Source organism: Malaya genurostris, chromosome 2 (genome assembly GCF_030247185.1).
Source record: "Malaya genurostris strain Urasoe2022 chromosome 2, Malgen_1.1, whole genome shotgun sequence".
NCBI lineage: Eukaryota > Metazoa > Arthropoda > Insecta > Diptera > Culicidae > Malaya > Malaya genurostris.
Genome location: NC_080571.1, coordinates 41,901,977 through 41,922,211, shown reverse-complemented (window position 1 = coordinate 41,922,211; position 20,235 = coordinate 41,901,977). Strand labels below are relative to the sequence as shown.

Genomic DNA, 20,235 nt, shown 5'->3' with positions numbered 1-20,235 from the left:
TCTGCAACTGAGGTTCTGGAACACCAGACCGAAATACAGGAACATAATTCAGATTAAAAATTCATTTGTATTTTCTAAATTCAGTTCTCAAATTCATTCCAGAATCCAAGTACGAAATTCAGTTCCAGAATGCAGGCGTAGAATTGGGATCAAACTTTCAGTTCTACAAGTTCTAAAAGTGTTCCTGAATTCAGGAACTAAAGGGTGATTTTTTAAGAGGTGTAAGATTTTATTTTCATAAAAAAAAACACAAAAATATTGAGAAAATTGATGAAATCATCGTTGAAATCGATAGAACGATCAATATAATTTAATGTTTGAAGATGATTTCATGAAAATGTTGGCCGCAGCTCCGCTTTAGATGGCCCATGCCCAAGATCCAATATTGGCATTGGTAGCTCTTGCAATGCTTCTGGCTGGTCTTCACTCCAGATGCGGCACTTTTGCTTGTTTACGCATCAATTTAACCAGAAATGAGCTTCGTCGCTGAAAACACAATTTTTCGATAGAAAAGTGGATCTTCCTCCAACTTTGCCAACGTCCATTCATGATTAAATTATAGACCAAACGACGATTCAAGATTAAATTATAGACCAAACCGAATAAGTTTTACAATGACACAAAACACGATTAACGTGTGATCTGTCAAAAACAGAGTTACCAAAAAGATACCTTAAAAAATCACCCTTTAGAATATGAGAATATTTTTTAACTAAATTCCAAGTCTGAATTTTAGAACAGAATTCCGGAGCTGAATTTTAGATCCGAATTTGAAATCTGAAACCTAAATTCTGTAATCAAAATTTAGCTGTTGACAAGAGCTGGCCCAGAGATCACTGCTAGGGTTCATGTTTTGATCTCAGTGCCGAACCACAATCTTGGTCTCGAATTCAGTTCCAAAGTTCAGTTCCACAACACAGGGTTCAATGATCAGTTCTACAATCAACAGTTCAGTTTTAGAATCCAGCTTCAGAATTCAGTACCCGAGTTCGATGTTCGAAATTAAGCTCCAGAAACCAGTCTACCGAGATTGAGAATTCAGTTCTAGCATTCGACTTTAACATTTGATTCGAGAAATCCAGGTCATCAAAGAACCTGAAAGTCTATGCAATCGCTGTGAAAACCGACTTTGCAACCGAGGCACGGAAGGCAGAATGTCATATACCATTCGACGAACTGAACAAATGTATGTGTGTGTATGTGACCAATAATGTCACTCAATTTTCTCAGAGATGATTGAACCGATTTTCACAAACTTAGATTCAAACCGAAGGTCTTCTGGTTCCATAAGCTGCTATTGAATTTTATCCCGATCCCTCTTTTGGTTTCGGATTCACAGGGTGATATGAACGTAAAAAAAATGGAAAAAATAGTCACTCACTTTTCTCGGAGATGGCTGAACCTATTTCCACAAGTTTAGATTCAAACGAAAGATCTTATGGTTCAGTAGCTTGCTACTAAATTGCATCTTTATCCGACTCCATCTAATTGCATCTTTATCTTCGAAAAATCCCCGTAAAGTTGATCCGAATCTGACTTCCAGTTTCGGTATTACAGCGCAATTAGTGAAAAGTTTTCAATTTCGTTAGTATTTTTCACAAGTGATGGTGAGGTGAAACTTTTTTGAAAACTTGCTGGTAAATTCGTATAGTTGGCAGATCTACTTTGAACTGCTAGTCCCCGGTTTTCGGTTCCGAAAGCACCGGTAATAGTGAATGAAAGCCTCAAAAATGGAACTCACTTCGATTTCTCAGCAACGATTTCCATAAATCTTGATTCAAATTAAAGCTCTCGTTGTCTTAAAAGATACTGTGCAATTTCATGCAGATCCGACTTCTGGTTCCGAAATTATAGCGCGATGAGTGTCAAAACTCTCAAACCGTCATACAAAATAACGTTGCGAAATCGGTACGCATCGGTACCATCGGTGGCACGGAAGAAGAAAACATCACCGCCCGGGCGAACGAAGCACGCAGTGTGCTAGTGGTGTAATGATGCTTTTCTCATATCAATCATACTATCATATATAATACTGTGGTTTTCTGCAATATAATTTTCTTCGATGCTTAAAAAAATAACCGAAATCGGTTTGTTTGCCCATCTACTGACAAAAACTGTCAATTGGAGAAGATTTGAGGTCGGTTTAGAATTTTTTTTACGCTCTCTGCCCTTTTAAGTGAGGGTATAAAATTTTTAACACACTTTGCCCTATATTTCCGGATCGGTAGGTCGGATCCGGATGAAATTCAGCAATTTCGTATGGGACCACAGGACCTTTCATTTGAACCTAAGTTAGTGAAAATCGGTTTAGCCATCTGCGAAAAAAGTTGGTGCACTTATTTTAACAATTTTTACACATTTATCCTATAATTCCGGAACCGGAACTCGGATCCTAATAATATTCAGGAATTTTGTATGGGATCACAAGACCTGTCTTTTGAATCTAAATTTGTGAAAATCGGTTCAGCCATCTCCGAGAAAAGTTAGTGCAAAAAACGCTACGCACACACACACACACACACACACACACACACACACACACACACACACACACACACACACACACACACACACACACACACACACACACACACACACACACACACACAAATACACACACAGACATTTTGCGTACTCGACGAACTAACTCGAAGAACTCGAAGGGTATATGACATTCGGCCTCTGTTCCAAAATCGGTTTTCACAGTAATTGCAAAATCATTTTGCTTAAGGCAAAAAGTCAGAGATTCTGATTTATATTGAAAAGTTGCTTTGGGGTAAAATATAAACACATCAATTTTTTTACAGTGTGCACTTTTTTCAGATAATAGTTCTTGGTACGTATTATAGATTTCACAGCCGATTCTAAATGTACAGAACCATTGCACGGCTGCTTAGATCATACGAACAATAAGAATGCTTTTAGGTAAAGGATCGAACATACAACAACTGGCTTGTCGTACCAGCACCTAACGCATTGAACTGGCAACCTAGGACATTTTTTTCCACCTAGTCTCACTAATTACATATCGATATGTGAATAAACATTCGTAAATTTATGTCACATAGAACGGAAAATTATAGCTTATATAGCTTTCCATCTTCAACATAGAAATTCCGGTACATTTAATTTTAAGATATTTCTACATTGTAATAAAACACAATTCCACGGCAGCGTCGTTTATAAATTAATCCTTCCTCATCCTTTCCGTGAACTCAAATTCTCATTCCGCTTGCAAAACATGAACTAAATTTCCAATTTAGCCACTCGCCATAAATGAGGGGATCAGCTTCAAGAACACTGCAAATAGTTACACCCCATTTAACCTGCAATGATGGAACAGTTTGCCTTCGAATGGATGCATATTACCTAAGCCTTTCGAAATGTGATGCTATCAAATTCAATGACGCCCAACATCAACCCATAAAGCGAGAAAAGCCTTCTGATTACGTGGATGATTAGCCAAATTATCAGGATATTTCCTTCGATTCCACAAAGACGGGCGTTTTTGTAATATGTCGGGTAAAATAACTGAAACAGTTGAAAGATAAAGTTTTATTGAATGAAATTTACGTATGAATCACGTATTCTACCGCCATTCTATTCATGATAGAGAAGTAGGCTCTGGAAGAACGAATTCCCGTTAAAATATTGCATTGTATGGAGACGCCTGGTTGACGTTTTCAATTTTTAGAACAACAATGCTGTTATTTGAAAAGGGTTGGTTGTTTTGTGGCGATGACATTTGAAACATCGAGTTTTGTAGAAAGTTCTTCCAGTGTTAAACGAAGACAGATGGCATCAGTTTTATCGATTCATTAATTTCTGCCATTCGTGTGCCAGCGAAAAACTCGCCTCGGTAATAGCATTGCATTATTTTTCCGAGCAACCTTTTCCACTCCAGAGCTTTTGCGGTGTTTTTCATCTCGTGGAACAACAATCCACCGAAAGAAATGGATTCATCAAGGCACCGTAATTTCAGGTTTCTTTATTACTACTATCATTTACTCGGAACGATTGCGGTTTGATTATCGAATCGTACCCCCAAAGCAAACATATTTGCAACGTCCATCGCATCGTTGACACCCCGTCACTTGGATGACATTGAAAGTAGAATGTGCGAAGCCATATAATTTGGCTAAATTGTTTATCGAATTTGGCCATCGATCGAGTGTCGTGTGCTGCCGCCTGTCCGTTGCCGTTTTCAGTTTCAGGTGATGACAACAACCTGTTCGCTACGGATGGCATCAACAACAGACAGTAGCAAAAAAAAAGAATAATTCCAATACGTACTCACGCTCTCCAGCTCTTCTGCCTTTTCGGTTTTCCTCTGTTCCGTGTTGTGTTCTGTGCGAGGCGGGATGGTATAAAATCAACTGCCCACGAAAAAAAACAACAGCGTAGGTTGTCGCTGTTATATTCTGGAAACTACACAATTGTTTATTAATTATTAAGCTTCCTAAATTCAAATCTTTTGCATAGTGCAAAGCATCATTTTGTCATTGTTCCGTGGAAAAATATTGAGAAATAAGTCGGTGAAGAAGTATTTTTGAGGACGCTATTTAGAAATCATGATTTGCGGTGTCCACTGTATCTCAAAGCACACACATCGAAAAAACCCTGAGATTTTATATCTTATTAGATGCACACAAATGGAGCGTCGAAGTTTTCGCAAATTCACTTGGAGTAACATTCAATGTTGTGTCTTGAACCGAGAATCATTGGACCACAAAGTACGTCCGTTAATCGACTGAGGTACAGAAGCACACATCTGCTTGGCGGGTAAAATGTGAATTCAAATCCATACAGTAGCACTTGCTAGCAGAATGCAAGTTGCAGTCGAAACCAGTAAAATTCATGCTTATCTAACATTAAGTCATTACGAATGAACTTTTCTGTCATTTGAGAAATTAGGTCTTTATGAATTACATCGTATGTGGGATTAATTCAATTTTTTTGGTGTGCAAAATTATCGGAACTCAAAAAATTTAAGCGACATTATTGTAGTAGAAGTTTTTTTTTTAGATCCCTGCTTTAATTTGATTTTTTTTAGAAGTTTATGATTTTTTGGTGGTTGCTCAAAGTCAAAACTTCCCAAAGTAACCATAAACAAAAAGGAAAACGTTGGGCTTGGGTATTTTGTTTGTAGAAAGTGTGTTCAACATTTGAAAATAAATAACGAAGTAATTTTTAAAACGAAGGACACGGAATTGCAAAACGTACTTCTGAGAAAACGCATTTAAAGTTTGTTTTTCAATAAAATCTGTAATAATTTAGCTTTTTATTGGGCGGGTAGGGTTGAATACTTCTCAAAAATCATATTTTTTCGTTGTATTTTGTTATAATAAAACATTTCAAGAATATTTTTTCAAACTTAGAACAAAAACACTGAAGAAGGTTGCAAATAGCACACCGAAATAGTGCACTCAAACAAAAAATTACGTAAATTTATGCCTTTATGGATGCACATTAAAGGAGCGTCATAATTCACTTAAATTCACAATTTAAATCATGTGAAGATAAGTCATAGTAATAACTTCATAATTAATTTAGCTGAAGTTTACATCGATACACACTCAAAAATTATTTTTACATGTTGATAGATGTAATATTGTGTCATCACCGAAGAAATTATGGCCTGCTTGAATTTACATCAAGCGTAAAGTTCATTTTTTTTAAAGTGCGGTATCTGTGTCTGTTACTATCTCGTAACATTAGTAAAGACTTTTAAAATATAGTGGAATTAAATGGAATTATTTTTTTTATCTCGTAACATTAGTAAAGACTTTTAAAATATAGTGGAATTAAATAGAATTTTTTTTTCTTTTTGAATCGATTTTTGAAATGTTTCACTATAAGAAAATACGAAGAAAAAATAAATGATTTTGCAAAAATGTTGGACCCTACCCGCCCCTTAATTTATCATGTCCGCTTAAAATATTATTTTAAAATATGATTTATTATGTAATATTTAATGGAATAACCGGCGAATCATACACTTCATTCGTTTTCAATGGTGACACTACACCGGTGTAATGGCAGGAAAGGATGCCTTGATTACACCCAAATCGGAGCGAGTATAGTCGGTGCTACACTGCACCAGTACAACACTAAAAACCAAAACGACATTAAATTACATGATTTTTTTTATTTAATATGTTCTTACAAATAATTCCAGTTTTGTTCGTTTTATGACATCTCTTTTATTAAAACTCAAATTGCTAGAGGCAGATCTAAAGGAAGTAAATGATACACAGAAAAAAAATACGAATTTTACAATTTTACAATTTACAAAAACTTAATTTGTCAAATGACGCAATATTCCATTCGTGCAGAATTTTTTAAACTCCGAGTATAATTTGCTGACGCTGTTTGGGCATGTATCAAATATTCATAAAGCAGATATGTGCTTCTGTGACTCAGTCGATTAAGGGACGTATTTTGTGATCTAATGTTTCTCGGTTCAAGTCACACTGTCGTTAGTGAAGAGGCTGGCGTCCACTAGGAGATTGATAGTACCTACATATTAGCTCTCTCCGGACAGTACCAGCCTAGATGCCGTGTGGAAAAAATGAGCCAAGAATAGATCCACTGGGTTCGTGCTTCCATGTCGTAAAAGGCGACAATTGCAGTAGTTTCTTTTTCCTTTCAGTTATTAGATCTCGGTTGATTTTCCAATAGGGCGTATTGCGTATAAGCAAGTGACAGTTTCTCTTTAATCACTCTCTCTTTCGATTATTGTGATGTGATTAAAAAGATTTTCTTTGATATCACTATTCTGTTTGAAAGTCGAAAGTTTCGGGTATCATTTCATGCAAAGAGTTGAGTGATAAACGTGGGAATCGCTTGGTAATTAATAGAAGAGAAAGTAAACAAAGAGAAACTGTCGCTTGCTTATACGCCCTATTGAAAAATCAACCGAGAGATATTTTCAACGTTTCACTTCTTATTGCTCTATTTTACTAAATTACCACTTCAATCAACTTACCAATTTGCGACTAGCTTTGGATAGAAGTTTTATTTGATATGTTTTCTTCTTTTATGTTATTGCTTGTCTTTCAAGATTATAAACTGAATGATAAAAATCAACTATTGCGGAAATTCGTTAATATTGCGATGCTAATAACAGAGATAACATATATCGGTATATTGAATAAATAGTAAAAAATACTTGTTTGTTTGATAAATTAATAATTTTCTCTCGGTAGCCGGCTGCCCAGATCAACCAATATAACCAATTAATAATTTTGATAAATAATTAAAATAATGAAGCAGAAATAATTAAAAATCAAGTCGCACGTGAAATCTTTTGACCTTTGTTTGGTGATTTAAAATGTTTTTTTAAAAACTGTGTAGAATATGTCAATGCAATGAATCAACTATTATGTCAAAATCCTATTCACTCGTTTATTTTGTTTATTTATTCTAACTTCCCGGGACTTCAGTGTCGGATATTGTTGAAACGTTCACTCGGGAAGTCAGTAAGTTTAGCGGTGCATCCGAACATCTTGAAACCGGAACATACTGAGTCGCGCGTGAATACTACCATTACTGAAATTTATACTAACAAATATCCTTCTCCCGTGACACTTGTAGAGTGCGCAGTAGTATATACGGGGTTACCAGAATTGGATCATCTAGAAATTCCCTGTACAATTTCAGCTAATCCTGATCAGTAACGGAGTAGCAACCAGGGGTGCTCGCTCAAGCTTAAGCTCAAGTCGCACTGTCGTTATTGACTTTTTGTTTTTTTTTTTAATTTCATTCGGTTTCAAACCATGTTATTTTCGAATCGCACCATTTCACATGTTCTTGAATACAGATTTGTGTGAAATTCGACGCACCAATTATGTGCATCTTTGGAGATGTAAAATCACAAGATATTTGCGAACTGAGTTGGGTTTAAAATGAATAAAGGGCCGAACTCAAAATAAAAAAATGCTATTGTTTGAAAAACGATAAAGATGTTTCATGTATTGAAGGTTACGACAGGTAATAATATTGCGGATTGGGATATTGGATAGTTTTTTCTTGAAAAAAATACGTTTTGCTTCTCTCATATAGAAAGGTTATGCTATCACTTTAAAAATTGACTAGCAAAAATTGGCCCGGAGGGCCAAGTGTCATATAGCATTCGGCTCAGTTCATCGAGCTGAGCAATGTCTGTGTGTATGTGTCAAATAATCTCACTAGGTTTTCTCGGAGATAGCTGAAGTTGACAAACTTGGATTCAAACGAAAGACCTCGTGGTCGCATGCGGAATTCCTGAATTTCATCCGGATCCGTCTTCCGGTTCCTTCGAGGAGAATATTCGCTTGAGAACTTTTCACAACTAATATTTTGCCACGTGAGATCAGTTTCAGTAAAAATCGCGTTGCAAATCAGTAGTGAACTTTTCTTCAGTCAGTTTTCTGATTGATGATTCATTTTGTCAGAATATCACTTGTCGCGATTTTTGAAATCACGGTTCGTTCTCAACACTAATTCTAATTAAGTGTTTTGTGGAGCGCCACCGATCAAAATCTGTTTATAGATATAGATATAAAAAATAAACTATGAAATTACCCTACATGCTCAAAATTATCCATGTACACTAAATTCTTATTAGTTGTTATTTTGAATAAATGTATTATGAAAATTCTAATATTGTTCCATGTATTGTTTGTTTGTTATATTTTTGTTGTTCTTAGAATAACATTTTGATGGCTGTAAAAACAGTAGAATACATTCGATTGTGAATCTAGAACACCATCTTATAAAAGACATTGAATTTTTCTCGCCTAACTACTTCTAAGTAACTTATGGTTTAATATTCATAGCTATGTATAACGGGTGGCAACTAAAATTTTGGAATTTTTCGAGGCCTGTGTGCTCAACAACAAACGCGCTCGGAGAGAACTAAGAGTGTGTATGTGTTAGCTCTCTTTCTCCACTTTCTGCTAGTATTTTCTGTTTTGTTCATGCTTGCTCAGTTTTGCTCAAAATGCCGTCGAAACAAGAAGTATTTCGCGAGCGCATTGTACAGTTCTACGAACTGCACAGAAATCTCGGCAAATAGTATACGGTAAAACATTTTAAAAGAAAAAATGTTGCGGCTTCGATAGTTTACAATATCCTAAGATGCCCAACAACTGCTCGTAAGGAAGGTAGTGGAAGAGCAGCTAAAATTATGGACGCAAAAGGACTTCGTTCTCTTTCTCGGGCCTTCAACAACAAGGATTCACTGAGCCAAAAGGATGCCGCAAAAAAGTTCAACTGTTCTGCCAAACATTGAAAAGACTCGGAATAAAGTACTGAAAGAAGACACGAGCCCCGGAAAATAAGTACGCACAGATTTCAACGCTGAATTCCCAATGTCGCTAGTTAATTAAAAATGTTACCGAAAAAAAATTTTGTTTTGGACGACGAAAGTTACTTCCCTCTTTCGAAAACGCAGATTCCCGCAAACGATCGATACTATTCAACGGATAGTTCTACTGTACATCCGATCATAAAATATTAGTTTAAACATAAGTTTGAACAGAAAGTGATGCTGTACATTGCCATTTCCGAGAAAGGTATTTCTAAGCCATGGTTCAAGCCATCTGGGTTGGCAATCAATTAAGATGTGTACCAGAACGAATGTTTGTAAAAAGCTTTGATCCCGTTTTTTCAAAAACATCATGCTGATGGACAATACGTGTTTTGGCCGGATAAAACGTCATGGCATTGCGCCAAAAAACAATCGTTCCTGAATACCCATTCGATCCCATTTGTACCCAAAAACCACAACCCGATAAGTCTACCTCAGTGTCGCCCAATCGAAGATTTCTTCGGGGGTTTGAGCTCCTTGGTGTACAAAAATAACTGGAGAGCCACGAATTGCTAACAGTTGATTGGTAGAATCAAGAGATGCATTCGCAAAGTTGACATGAAGGCCGTACAACGCTCCTGTTCCGACATCAAACGGAAGCTTCGCCGAACATCCAATTACGGACCGTTTTCAAATGTTCACTATTTTTTTTTCAACAATGAACAATGTATCTTTAATTTCAATAAATCAGATTTTCTCCAAGTATGTTTGTCTTTTTTTTGACAGTTTGAGAAAAAAATTCCAAAATTTTAGTTGCCACCCGTTAGTCGTATCAGAACTTGTTGCAGATTGCTACTTGGGATCGTATGTACGGTTTTTTAAATCATATTTAGGGATAAGCGATATTTATGTTCTATATGATATTTTCTTTCGGGGAAATTATCTATTCGGTACATGATGATTAATTATCATACGCATAGACATATTTCTGGATAAAGTCGTTTGTAGAAAATCGTTCATTTTATATTGACTTAAATATGACGAATTTCGCACTAAATCACATTCGCAGTTGGGAGAATTTTCTCAGATTTGAATGAAACCTTCTGGGCATTTAGACTTTGTCCTAAAATGTCACATTGCATACTTTGTTTTTCTATAATTGATCCAGACTGTCTTTTGAAAAGGGATAAACTTTTTTAAACTTCTTTTTTCATTTAGGGGTTATCCAAAGTTTGTGCTTTGGGCACAGAACCGTTTTTACTTTTCTTTACGTTTCGTCTTAGACTCGTCAGTGCAGAGCAGTTCAAATTGAACTGCTTAGTGCAAACTTAAACAGTTCAATTTGAACCGTAAAGCAGACGTAAAGTTAATGCTATTTGCAAAACACTTTTTCAATTGGCATGCTAATTCAATCATTATTGTTAGTGATTACTCTTACACTAGAGCTATAAATCATGAGTAATTATGAATGATTAACATGTTTTATGTAAATGTATTGACCAACTTGCTAACCATGTATATGTCTGAGTTTAGTAGCAAGCATGGATTCTCCTTCAAAAGAACGATTGAAGACGAGATAACATTCAAGTATTTTCGATATCTTTTCCAGTCGTTCACCAGGCCCTTCCCGCCGATGAGATAGAATTTACGTAAAAGTATTTACTTGACTCGAATGATAGAGCGCGGTTGAATTTACTTATCGAATACATTCAATGCCAATATATTCCATTCTAATTGACTTTCATTATTATCTTCGAATAAGTAGAAAGTATTATTTCTGTTGTGTCAATAGGATCGTAGCACTAGCCGTGTAATCGAAGCTATGCTATGAGTCGGCTGCGAAGTCTGTTAAAACAGAAAAGCCAAATTTCTCAAAAGGAATGTAATTCCAAGACTTCCACACCCAGACATTTTCCTGGTGTGGATTTAGTATTCTCCCAATACGGTTCCGCCACTCCTTGTCTGCGAAATCTGTTGAAACAAATGGTCATATTCAACAATAAACCTAATACCAAGACCTTGCAATGCATTGAACTCAACAGAATTGGACATTATTAGCATTATAAATGACAGTTACTTAAAAAATAAACAATTTCTTACAATACCCATTCTATTGTATTCAACTCGTTTTTATTTCAACACAAAACCCAATGGTGCATAAATTCGCGTCATAATTTTATATGTAATTTTTGCTCACGATATAATGCCACCGTGCCCACCGTGCATTTCTCACACCACCTCAATACGAAACAGCAGCGCGCAATCAATAAAAAAAAATGCGGAAAAGTTTACGTAAACTTTTTCCAATTTCGGTTGTTTTAGCTAATATTTTATAATTTTGAGTTGCATTTTCAGATTCTTTGTGAAATTCTGCTACAAACACTACTTTTCAGTTCTAAAATCACCCCCGTATAACGGAACAGTATATGTTTATACATTTCAAAAACCAATTATGGCTCGCCAAAGCAAAATTTCAAAATTCTAAGAATACTTAGTTATGATAAATTTGATTTCGAAAACTTAAGTGTTTTTGGTTTCTCGAAAATCGGTCTAATTTTTGAATAATTGATCAAAAACACGATTTTTGCATTCCGCTACATTTCACCTTAATCACCAATCTTGGAACAAAATTTTATCAAAATCAATGATGGTGTTGTTTTGTAAATCGATTTTTAATTCTTAAAATCAAATTTTTTCAGTGTAGGACTGATAAGGATTTTTTCAGTGTTTTAATTGAAAACTTTTACTGATCATGTAAAAATCAATAGTATAAAACTTTTATCATTTACGACAATTACTATTTGAGAAAAATAATTAAAAATGTTTAACCCTTTTCAAAAGACAGTCTCGATCAATTTTGGAAAGAGACTTTCTGGGACAAAGTGTACATGTCCAGGAAGCATTATTCAAATAAGAGAGGGTGCTGCTAACATTTGTTCGAGTTGGCGCGAAATTCGTCATATTTATGGAGAAGAATTTTCATAACCTTTTTTTTATGTTTCGGAAGGAGATTAAACCCCTAACAGCCAGCCCCTCCCCTCTTTCTTTTATACGCGCCAGATTCGGTGAATTAGGTATGTAGCAGTGATAAAAAGCAGAAACTGTGTTGATGGCGACTTTTACGTCATATCGTAAGCCTAGAATGAATAAAAAAAAATGAATTGAGTTTAGTTAACTGGATATTTAAAGTAACAACAGTAGCTTACTACGCTCGTTATTGTATCATGACAAATAACTTGTCCCATTCGCTTCAAGTTTGCCAAAAAATCCATTGGCAAGTATATTTTACTCCTCTCTGTAGTCAACAGAATAGGGAAACGAAAATGAAATCACTATTTGCGTTTACATTCATACATGGAGTCTTGATTTTTTTTGTTGCGCCTGTTAGTGTGTTCCCAAACGAGGAAAATTGCTAATTCAAGTGAGCGTTTCTGCTTCACGAAGTACGTTGATAGTAAGCCAACAGTGCTTCACGTTTTTTTTCGCAATGGATTCCGACTGACCGTGTAGGATGATTACAATAAACCGATTACGAATATAGTAAAAATGTCTCACCCGATGATTGGATCGCTCAACACCTGATTCCAGGTAGAGACTATCGGTAATCTAATAATAATAGCAGGAAAAGTGCAGCGACGGGTGGATTGAAAATGTAAATCCAGAATTTGAATTAAGTAATCGCGCCAGCAACAAGTGAAACTCAAAAAAAACAGCTCATTCGACGTCGACGTCGCCAATCTTTTTTCGATTTCACACGTGGCGTAGCCTGCACTTGAATAAGCATTCGCTTTCAGGCTTCAGGCCTGCACTTATCCGACCGTACAATGACGTCGTCTGGTTACGTAGCCAGCGTTAATGCGTTGAATATGTTCGACAAACTTCACACTTCCTCTTTGAGTCCCTTTGTACCGGTGGCGCCGGTGCCGGCATCTTTGTCGCCTACGGAAGTGCTGTTAGACGCCTTCAATGTCACCTCCTCGACGGTAGCCATCGTCTCCCCCAGCCCAATACCAACACTCATAACATCGCCCGTGGATGAATTTGTGGTGCTGCCAGGTAATGAACGATGTTTGCCAGTTTTCGGTGTATATCATTTTTTGGAAAAGTTTGTTATCTTCAGGGGATGCTTTGAATACACCTAACTTATGGCGTTCCGAAACTTAGTTAATTATTTCTTTTACTTTAATTTATCTTTCCTACAGGGCCAGAGGACGTTCAACTGTTCAACAGTTCCAATGGTCTTTACCAGCAGTCGGTGACGCTAACCGCCCGGATGTATCCGATTGAGGCCACCGCGGCGAAGTCAATCTGGGGCTTACCGACGCTGATTTGGGCGATTCTGATCGGGACCATAGTTATACTGCTCGTGATTTTAGCGACTTTATTTTTCTGCTGTTGGCTACAACCGAGGACACGAAAACTACTTGCCTCCAGTTACTACACCGGAAGCACTGGTCAGTGGTTTTGCGGATAAAATCAGTATCTTCTACGAACTCGATTCTTACGTTTTATTCCAATTGCAGTATCTCACAATACAATCGTGCCGAAATCTCGAACCAGTGATTCTAACCAGCTAGTGATGCCCTTGTCGATCGGTATATGTCCACCACAGTACAGTGCACCTCCTCCCCCTACAAGCAGTAGCAGTGGAACCAGTAGTGGCAGCAATCATCACTCCAATCAGCAGAATTGTCCGGGCTCATCGAACGCAATCTCGTGTCATCCAGGCAGCAGTGGCAGTAACAGCACCAATCAACTTGCTGGGCATCACGGTAAATACGGGAATTCACCGCAGTACGCTCATCAATATCATCAACAGCAGCAACAGTACCAGCATCACCATCAATGCATTCACCATCAGCAACAACAGCAGCAACAGCATCAACAACAACAACAACAACAATATCATGCTCATTACGCTCACATACAGCAGCAACAACAACAGAGTAATCAATATGCACAGAATCATCAGCAAACGCTACAACAGTATTACAATCAGCAGCAGCAACAACAGCAACAGCATCAACAATTGACACAATACATGCATCCGGCTCAGCAACAGGCACTACAACAACAGCAGCATCAACAGAGGTGAGCGACGTGTTCCAGCTGAATTTAATCGGAGATGGATAATTTGTTTTTTAGAAAAAAAAACAAACACCATGCGTCCGCATTAATTATTAAGTGACAATTTGCCATGATTATTTGATATCAAATTTACACTTTTTGCAGAGAGATGCAGCAGCAGCAGCATCACTACCACCAACAGCATCACCATCAAACGCAACAGCAACAGCAGCAGCAGCAACACCACCGCCACCAGCAGCAAAGCCAATTGGTGCACCACAAATCCATGTGGGCCATTAATCCACTGTATGCTTCCAGCGGGGGTAGGTATCCGCGGTTTCGTAGTATGTAATTAGTTCTGAATAATTCTACGCCGGACAAAACAAGTCTCCGGTGACATTTCTGCATGCTCGAAATAAATGTTATTGTTTTCTCTCTCTCTTTCTCTCTCCCGCTTTTACTGTTCATTCAATTCATACACGACCAGTTATCAGCGAATCGTCTTCCGCGGGCGGACGAGTAGGCGGTGATGGTCGACATGACAACGATGACGATGGGGTTGGTAGCACTTCCTACCGGACGCGATCGCTGCCGTCGTGGGGTAAAAATAAACAGCGGCCACTGTCAAATGCCGATGACCTCGAGGAACTGTATACGAAGGTAAGTCGATGGGTCGATCTTCTGAACTAGCTGATAATTGATTCGCAAAGTGGACCCGTGCCGCCCACCGGCGAGCGTTACCTCTTCGAAAGTGGGTGGTAACATTCAGCTTATGGGCGGCACAGTGGCTGTTAAAAGTGTCTGTGTCAGTCTAAATGAGCAGACGACAAATCAGATTGCCAACATTTCGGATAAAATTTTTAGACTTGCGAGCCCGCACCGAAAAAAATAATGGAATTTACACGACATGAAAATCAAAAGTACTATGAAATAACAGTTCGGCTGAAAAGTTCGTATCATTTAATAGAAACACACATTTTTTTGCCAAAATTCGTTTTCATTATTCAACATAATTGCCATCAGAGGCGATACAGCGATTATAGCGATCTTCCAACTTTTCGATACCATTTTTGTAGTACGATTTGTCCTTTGCCTCAAAATAGGCCTCAGTTTCAGCGATTACCTCTTCATTGCTTCTAAATTTTTTACCAGCGAGCATTCTCTTGAGGTCTTAGAACAGGAAAAAGTCACTGGGGGCCAAATCTGGAGAATACGGTGACATTGTGATTGTGAGCTCACGCGGCACCCATTTTGCACAAAGCGTTTCATCGGTAACAGCCTCTTTTGGACGTCCACTGCGTTCATCGTCTTCGGTGCTCATATGACCAGTACGAAGTTTTGCAAACCACTTACGAATTGTTGCTTCGCCCGGTGCAGAGTCTGGATAACACTCATCAAGCCATTTTTTGGTATCGGCGGCACTTTTTTTCATCAAAAAGTAGTGTTTCATCAACACACGAAATTTCTTTTTTTCCATTTTTTCACAATAACAAAAGTAGCTTCACTCAAAATGCAATATCTCACAAACTAATAATCAGATAGCTGTCAAATTTATACACGTATCTTTTGAAGGTTGGTACTAACTGAAAATGGTATGGATTTAATTCTAGTGGCGCCCTCTCATAGAAACGATACGAACTTTTCAGCCGATCTGTTAGACGTCAGTTGAATCGAAAATCAGTTTTAAAACCATGGTCGATGTTAAATTTAGATGGAATGCATGAATTTTCCAATGAACAAGACTGTATATTGAGAAAAAAACGCATAGTTTTGCTTTCGAATTATATTGAAAACTAAGCAACTTTGAAATAACATTCCATTTAATTGCCTGCTCCAAATATGTGCATGAAAATTGATGTAAATTCACAAAATATTTTTATCTTTACGGTAAACAAATTTAGTCCGAATGGGTAATTGTATATTTTCATTGTACAGCGGGCATCATATAAATTAAAAAAAAAGAAGTTTAATGTCAAAAAAAGGTGAACAGTTTGAAAGGTGGTTATTTCTTTAAACTTGTATTAAAATTGCCAACCTTTAATGGACCATGACCCAGCAAAGTTTACCAACCCTGACCCCTCCCGAAATCAAAAATGGAAACAAAAAGAAAGTTTATTGAATGTTACAGGGCTGTTGATCCTGCAGATTACACCGTAAGCTAGTGGTTTTAAAAGTTTCATTATTATTATTTCGAAACTCCACTACCACTGACAGTGTTCAAACTACATGAAATTGAGGTTAAAACCAGGGCAAAAAATGACAATGATAATAATACATAAAATTGTACTGGATGATCGGAAAGATTCTGCAAATGAAAAAGATATTCTGCATCTATTTGAAACTAAAAAGACGGACGCAAGCCCACTACGAATATATGTTCGGCTGGATGGCTTCCTAGAACTATTATTTGTTCCCAAACCTCAAGCCATCTCTGAGAAATTGATGTGAGTTTCGTTTTGGAATTTTAGATAGCTACAGCCAAAGTAAGTTTGTATGGTCAGTAACTAATCTATATACATATATAAAAATGGATGTAAGTTTGTATGTTTGTAACGCCATAACTTCGGAACTACTGAACGGATTGCCACCAAACTTGGCACAGGTACTTCTTGTACTTCAGAGATGGTTTAGGGAGTATATTTATATGGGAGGGAGCGCAGCAAGTATCATAAACAAGGGGGGGTCATGGAAAAATTCATATAACTTGACAAGAATCGATACGTTTTGAAGACCGTAGAACCATTTTGCATACCTTAGATATGATAATATGGGGGGTGAATGTAGCAAGTGCCTTTAAATAGGGGGATGTAATGTTTAAAACGGCATAATTCCGAAATTACTGAACAGATTGCTACCAAACTTGGCACAGATACTTCTTGCTCATCTGAGATGGTCATAAGCGTATTTCTATGGGGGAGGAAGCGTAGTAAGTGTTCTTAACAGGGGGAGCTCATGAGAAAATTTGTCTAATTTGACGAGAATAGATACTTTATTAAGACCATAGAAACATTTTGCATATATTAGATATGATTATATGGGGGGTGGATGTAGCAAGTGCCTTTAAAAAGGGGGGTGTAATGTTTGTAATGGCATAACTCCGGAATCACTGAACGGATTGCTATCAAACTTGGCACATGTACTTCTTGCTCTTCAGAGATGGTCATAAGCGTATTTTTATGGGGGGAGGGAGCGTAGCAAGAGTCATAACCAAGGAGGGGTTATGGAAAAATTCATATAACTTGATGAAATATAAAACTGACCCAATATGTCGAGAATACCATGAAAATTATGATTATTGTGAGATCTGAGATGGGACACTGATCATTCGCAGTCTGAACATGAATGGAGTATCGATCGGGTTTCCGTCTAAGTTATGTTTCATTAAGTATTTCACTTCATTCGTAACCGAATGTTCGAAGTGAGCACACGCGTTTTTTTAACAATCGACATCGGTAAGACGAAGGTGCCTATCACAGCAGAGGCTGTAGTATAGGCATTAAATAAAAGTGATAAAAAGTAGCATCCCCGCAAGTGAGTTCTGTCTGTGCACCGGTTTTGTATCGGTATCGACAGTAGACGCTATTGTGCTATCCTCGGGCAGCAGTTATTTCTATTGTTTGCTACCCGCATCGCAGCAGCCAAATCCTGAGTCAAGGTCACGCTGAAGCACAACGAAGGAGTGAAGGAGCAACTTACCTAACAGCTTACCGTGACATACTGTTAAGTATTTTATCAAACTTTTTCTTTCAACTTTTACTATTCATATATTTTCTTTTCATTTTATTTCTTTCTTTCTCATTTCAAGTGCGGGAGACTTCTTTACTCCCGCACTTTAAATATGAATATTGATGACAGTGGGGGTGTCTCGGAGGAGGGCGAAGCTGAACGAATGAACGAAGAACATTTAGAGGCTGAGTTTGCTTCCGAGATGCCATCTACCCCTCCTATACCATCTCCCCCTCCGATACCATCTCCCTCTCCAATGCCATCTCCCTCTCCGATGCCTCCATCTCCCTCTAAGATATTGCCTGCTCGCCAAAAAGTTTACCAAGACGACGGCTCGGGGGGTCCGTGGGTGGTATACTTCCGGCCCAAATTAAAGTCTCTCAGAGTTTTAAATATTGCTCGGGACCTGGAAAAACATTACTCGGCAATAAAAACAATAGATAAGGTTTCGCCAAACAAGTTACGCGTTGTTGTGTCCGACCTGAAGCAAGCAAACGAGATTGCTACCAGCGAGTTGTTCACGAAGGAGTACCGCGTGTACGTCCCGTCTCATGTGGTGGAGATCGACGGTGTGGTCCGTGACGAAAGTCTGACAATCGAAGATCTGATGAAGGACGGGGTAGGCCGTTTCAAAAACCCCGACCTTCAATCAGTGAAAATTTTGGAGTGCAAGCAATTGCACTCCAAATCGATAGATGGTAAATTTTACCAATCGGACTCATTTCGCGTGACTTTTGCCGGATCTGCACTTCCAAATTACTTGGTAGTGAGTGGAGTTCGTCTACCTGTTCGGCTGTATGTACCGCGGGTAATGCATTGTACAAGCTGCAAACAGTTAGGTCATACGGCAACCTATTGTTGCAACAAACTGCGATGCGGCAAATGCGGAGAGGCCCATGAGGACGATCTCTGCAGAAGAGCAGTGGAAAAGTGTTGCTACTGCGGGGAGAATCCTCATGATCTTTCGGTGTGCCCTACGTACATACAGCGTGCGGAGAAATTGAAGCGATCCGTGAAAGAACGTTCCAAACGTTCTTATGCGGAAATCTTAAAAAGAACCACTCCATCGACCCCTGAGAACCCGTTTGCAATCTTGCCAGTTGAAGAGGATACCTCTGACGACCCAGGCGAAGGACCTTCCTACACACAGGTTGAAGGAAGCAGGAAAAGACAAAATCTGGCTTCTCCCAAGCTTCCTCGTAAAGGCCTCAGACTGTCCTCTTCGTCACAAAAGAACCAAACGGAAACAAAAAGTGCTGACTCAAAACCGAAGCAAACACCTCCTGGGTTCAAAAAACTTAGGGATGATAAGGAGTACCCAGCACTTCCTGGGGCATCAAAAAACCCGAATGACCCCAAAGCACAACCAGAAAATCCAACAAACGCGGGATTATTGAAATTTTCTGATATCGTGGACTGGATATTAACAGCCTTCAATATTACTGATCCTCTGAAAAGCTTCCTAACTGCTCTACTGCCAACAGTAAGGACATTTTTAAAACAGTTGACTGAACAATGGCCCCTCCTTGCAGCGATCGTATCTTTTGATGGATAATTTACCACTGAGAATCGAAGATATGATCATTGTGCTTCAGTGGAATTGCAGAAGTATCATCCCAAAACTTGATTCTTTCAAACACTTAATACATACTCATAATTGCGATGTATTCTCCTTGAGTGAAACTTGGCTTACTTCTAACATCAACCTCGACTTCCATAATTTTAACATAATCCGCCTGGACCGAGAAGACTCTTATGGAGGGGTACTTTTAGGGATTAAAAAGTGCTATTCATTTTATCGTATTAACCTCCCCTCGACACCGGGAATTGAAGTTGTTGCTTGCCAAATTAATATTAAAGGCAAAGATCTATGTATAGCTTCTATCTACATTCCTCCCAGAGTCTCGATAGGGCATCGTCGGCTTGCAGACATCATAGAACTTCTTCCTTCACCGCGGCTGGTTTTAGGGGACTTTAACTCGCATGGTACAGGATGGGGCTGCTTATATGATGATAATCGTTCTTCGTTAATCCAAGATCTGTGTGACAACTTCAATTTGACAATTCTAAACACGGGAGAAATGACACGGAACCCTAGACCGCCAGCACAACCAAGTGCGCTGGATTTATCCCTTTGCTCGACTTCGCTA

At 38.1% G+C, this 20,235-nt stretch overlaps 1 protein-coding gene across 6 annotated transcripts in view; it reads left to right on the top strand.

Annotated features, from left to right (window-relative positions):
* The window catches only part of LOC131432337 (G-box-binding factor-like), a 96,353-nt gene that overhangs the window by 61,042 nt on the left and 15,076 nt on the right, over positions 1 to 20,235 (top strand). For 2 of the 6 annotated variants that reach the window (XM_058598548.1, XM_058598549.1), the window contains exons 2-6: positions 12,881 to 13,348; positions 13,495 to 13,746; positions 13,816 to 14,383; positions 14,525 to 14,682; positions 14,847 to 15,019. In XM_058598548.1, the coding sequence (XP_058454531.1) occupies positions 13,117 to 13,348; positions 13,495 to 13,746; positions 13,816 to 14,383; positions 14,525 to 14,682; positions 14,847 to 15,019 (1,383 nt within the window). In that variant the 5' untranslated portion in view covers positions 12,881 to 13,116. Of the gene's footprint in view, positions 1 to 12,042; positions 13,349 to 13,494; positions 13,747 to 13,815; positions 14,384 to 14,524; positions 14,683 to 14,846; positions 15,020 to 20,235 lie in introns of those variants that run through there. The other 4 variants (XM_058598551.1, XM_058598550.1, XM_058598547.1 and 1 more) reach the window with 3 other exon arrangements.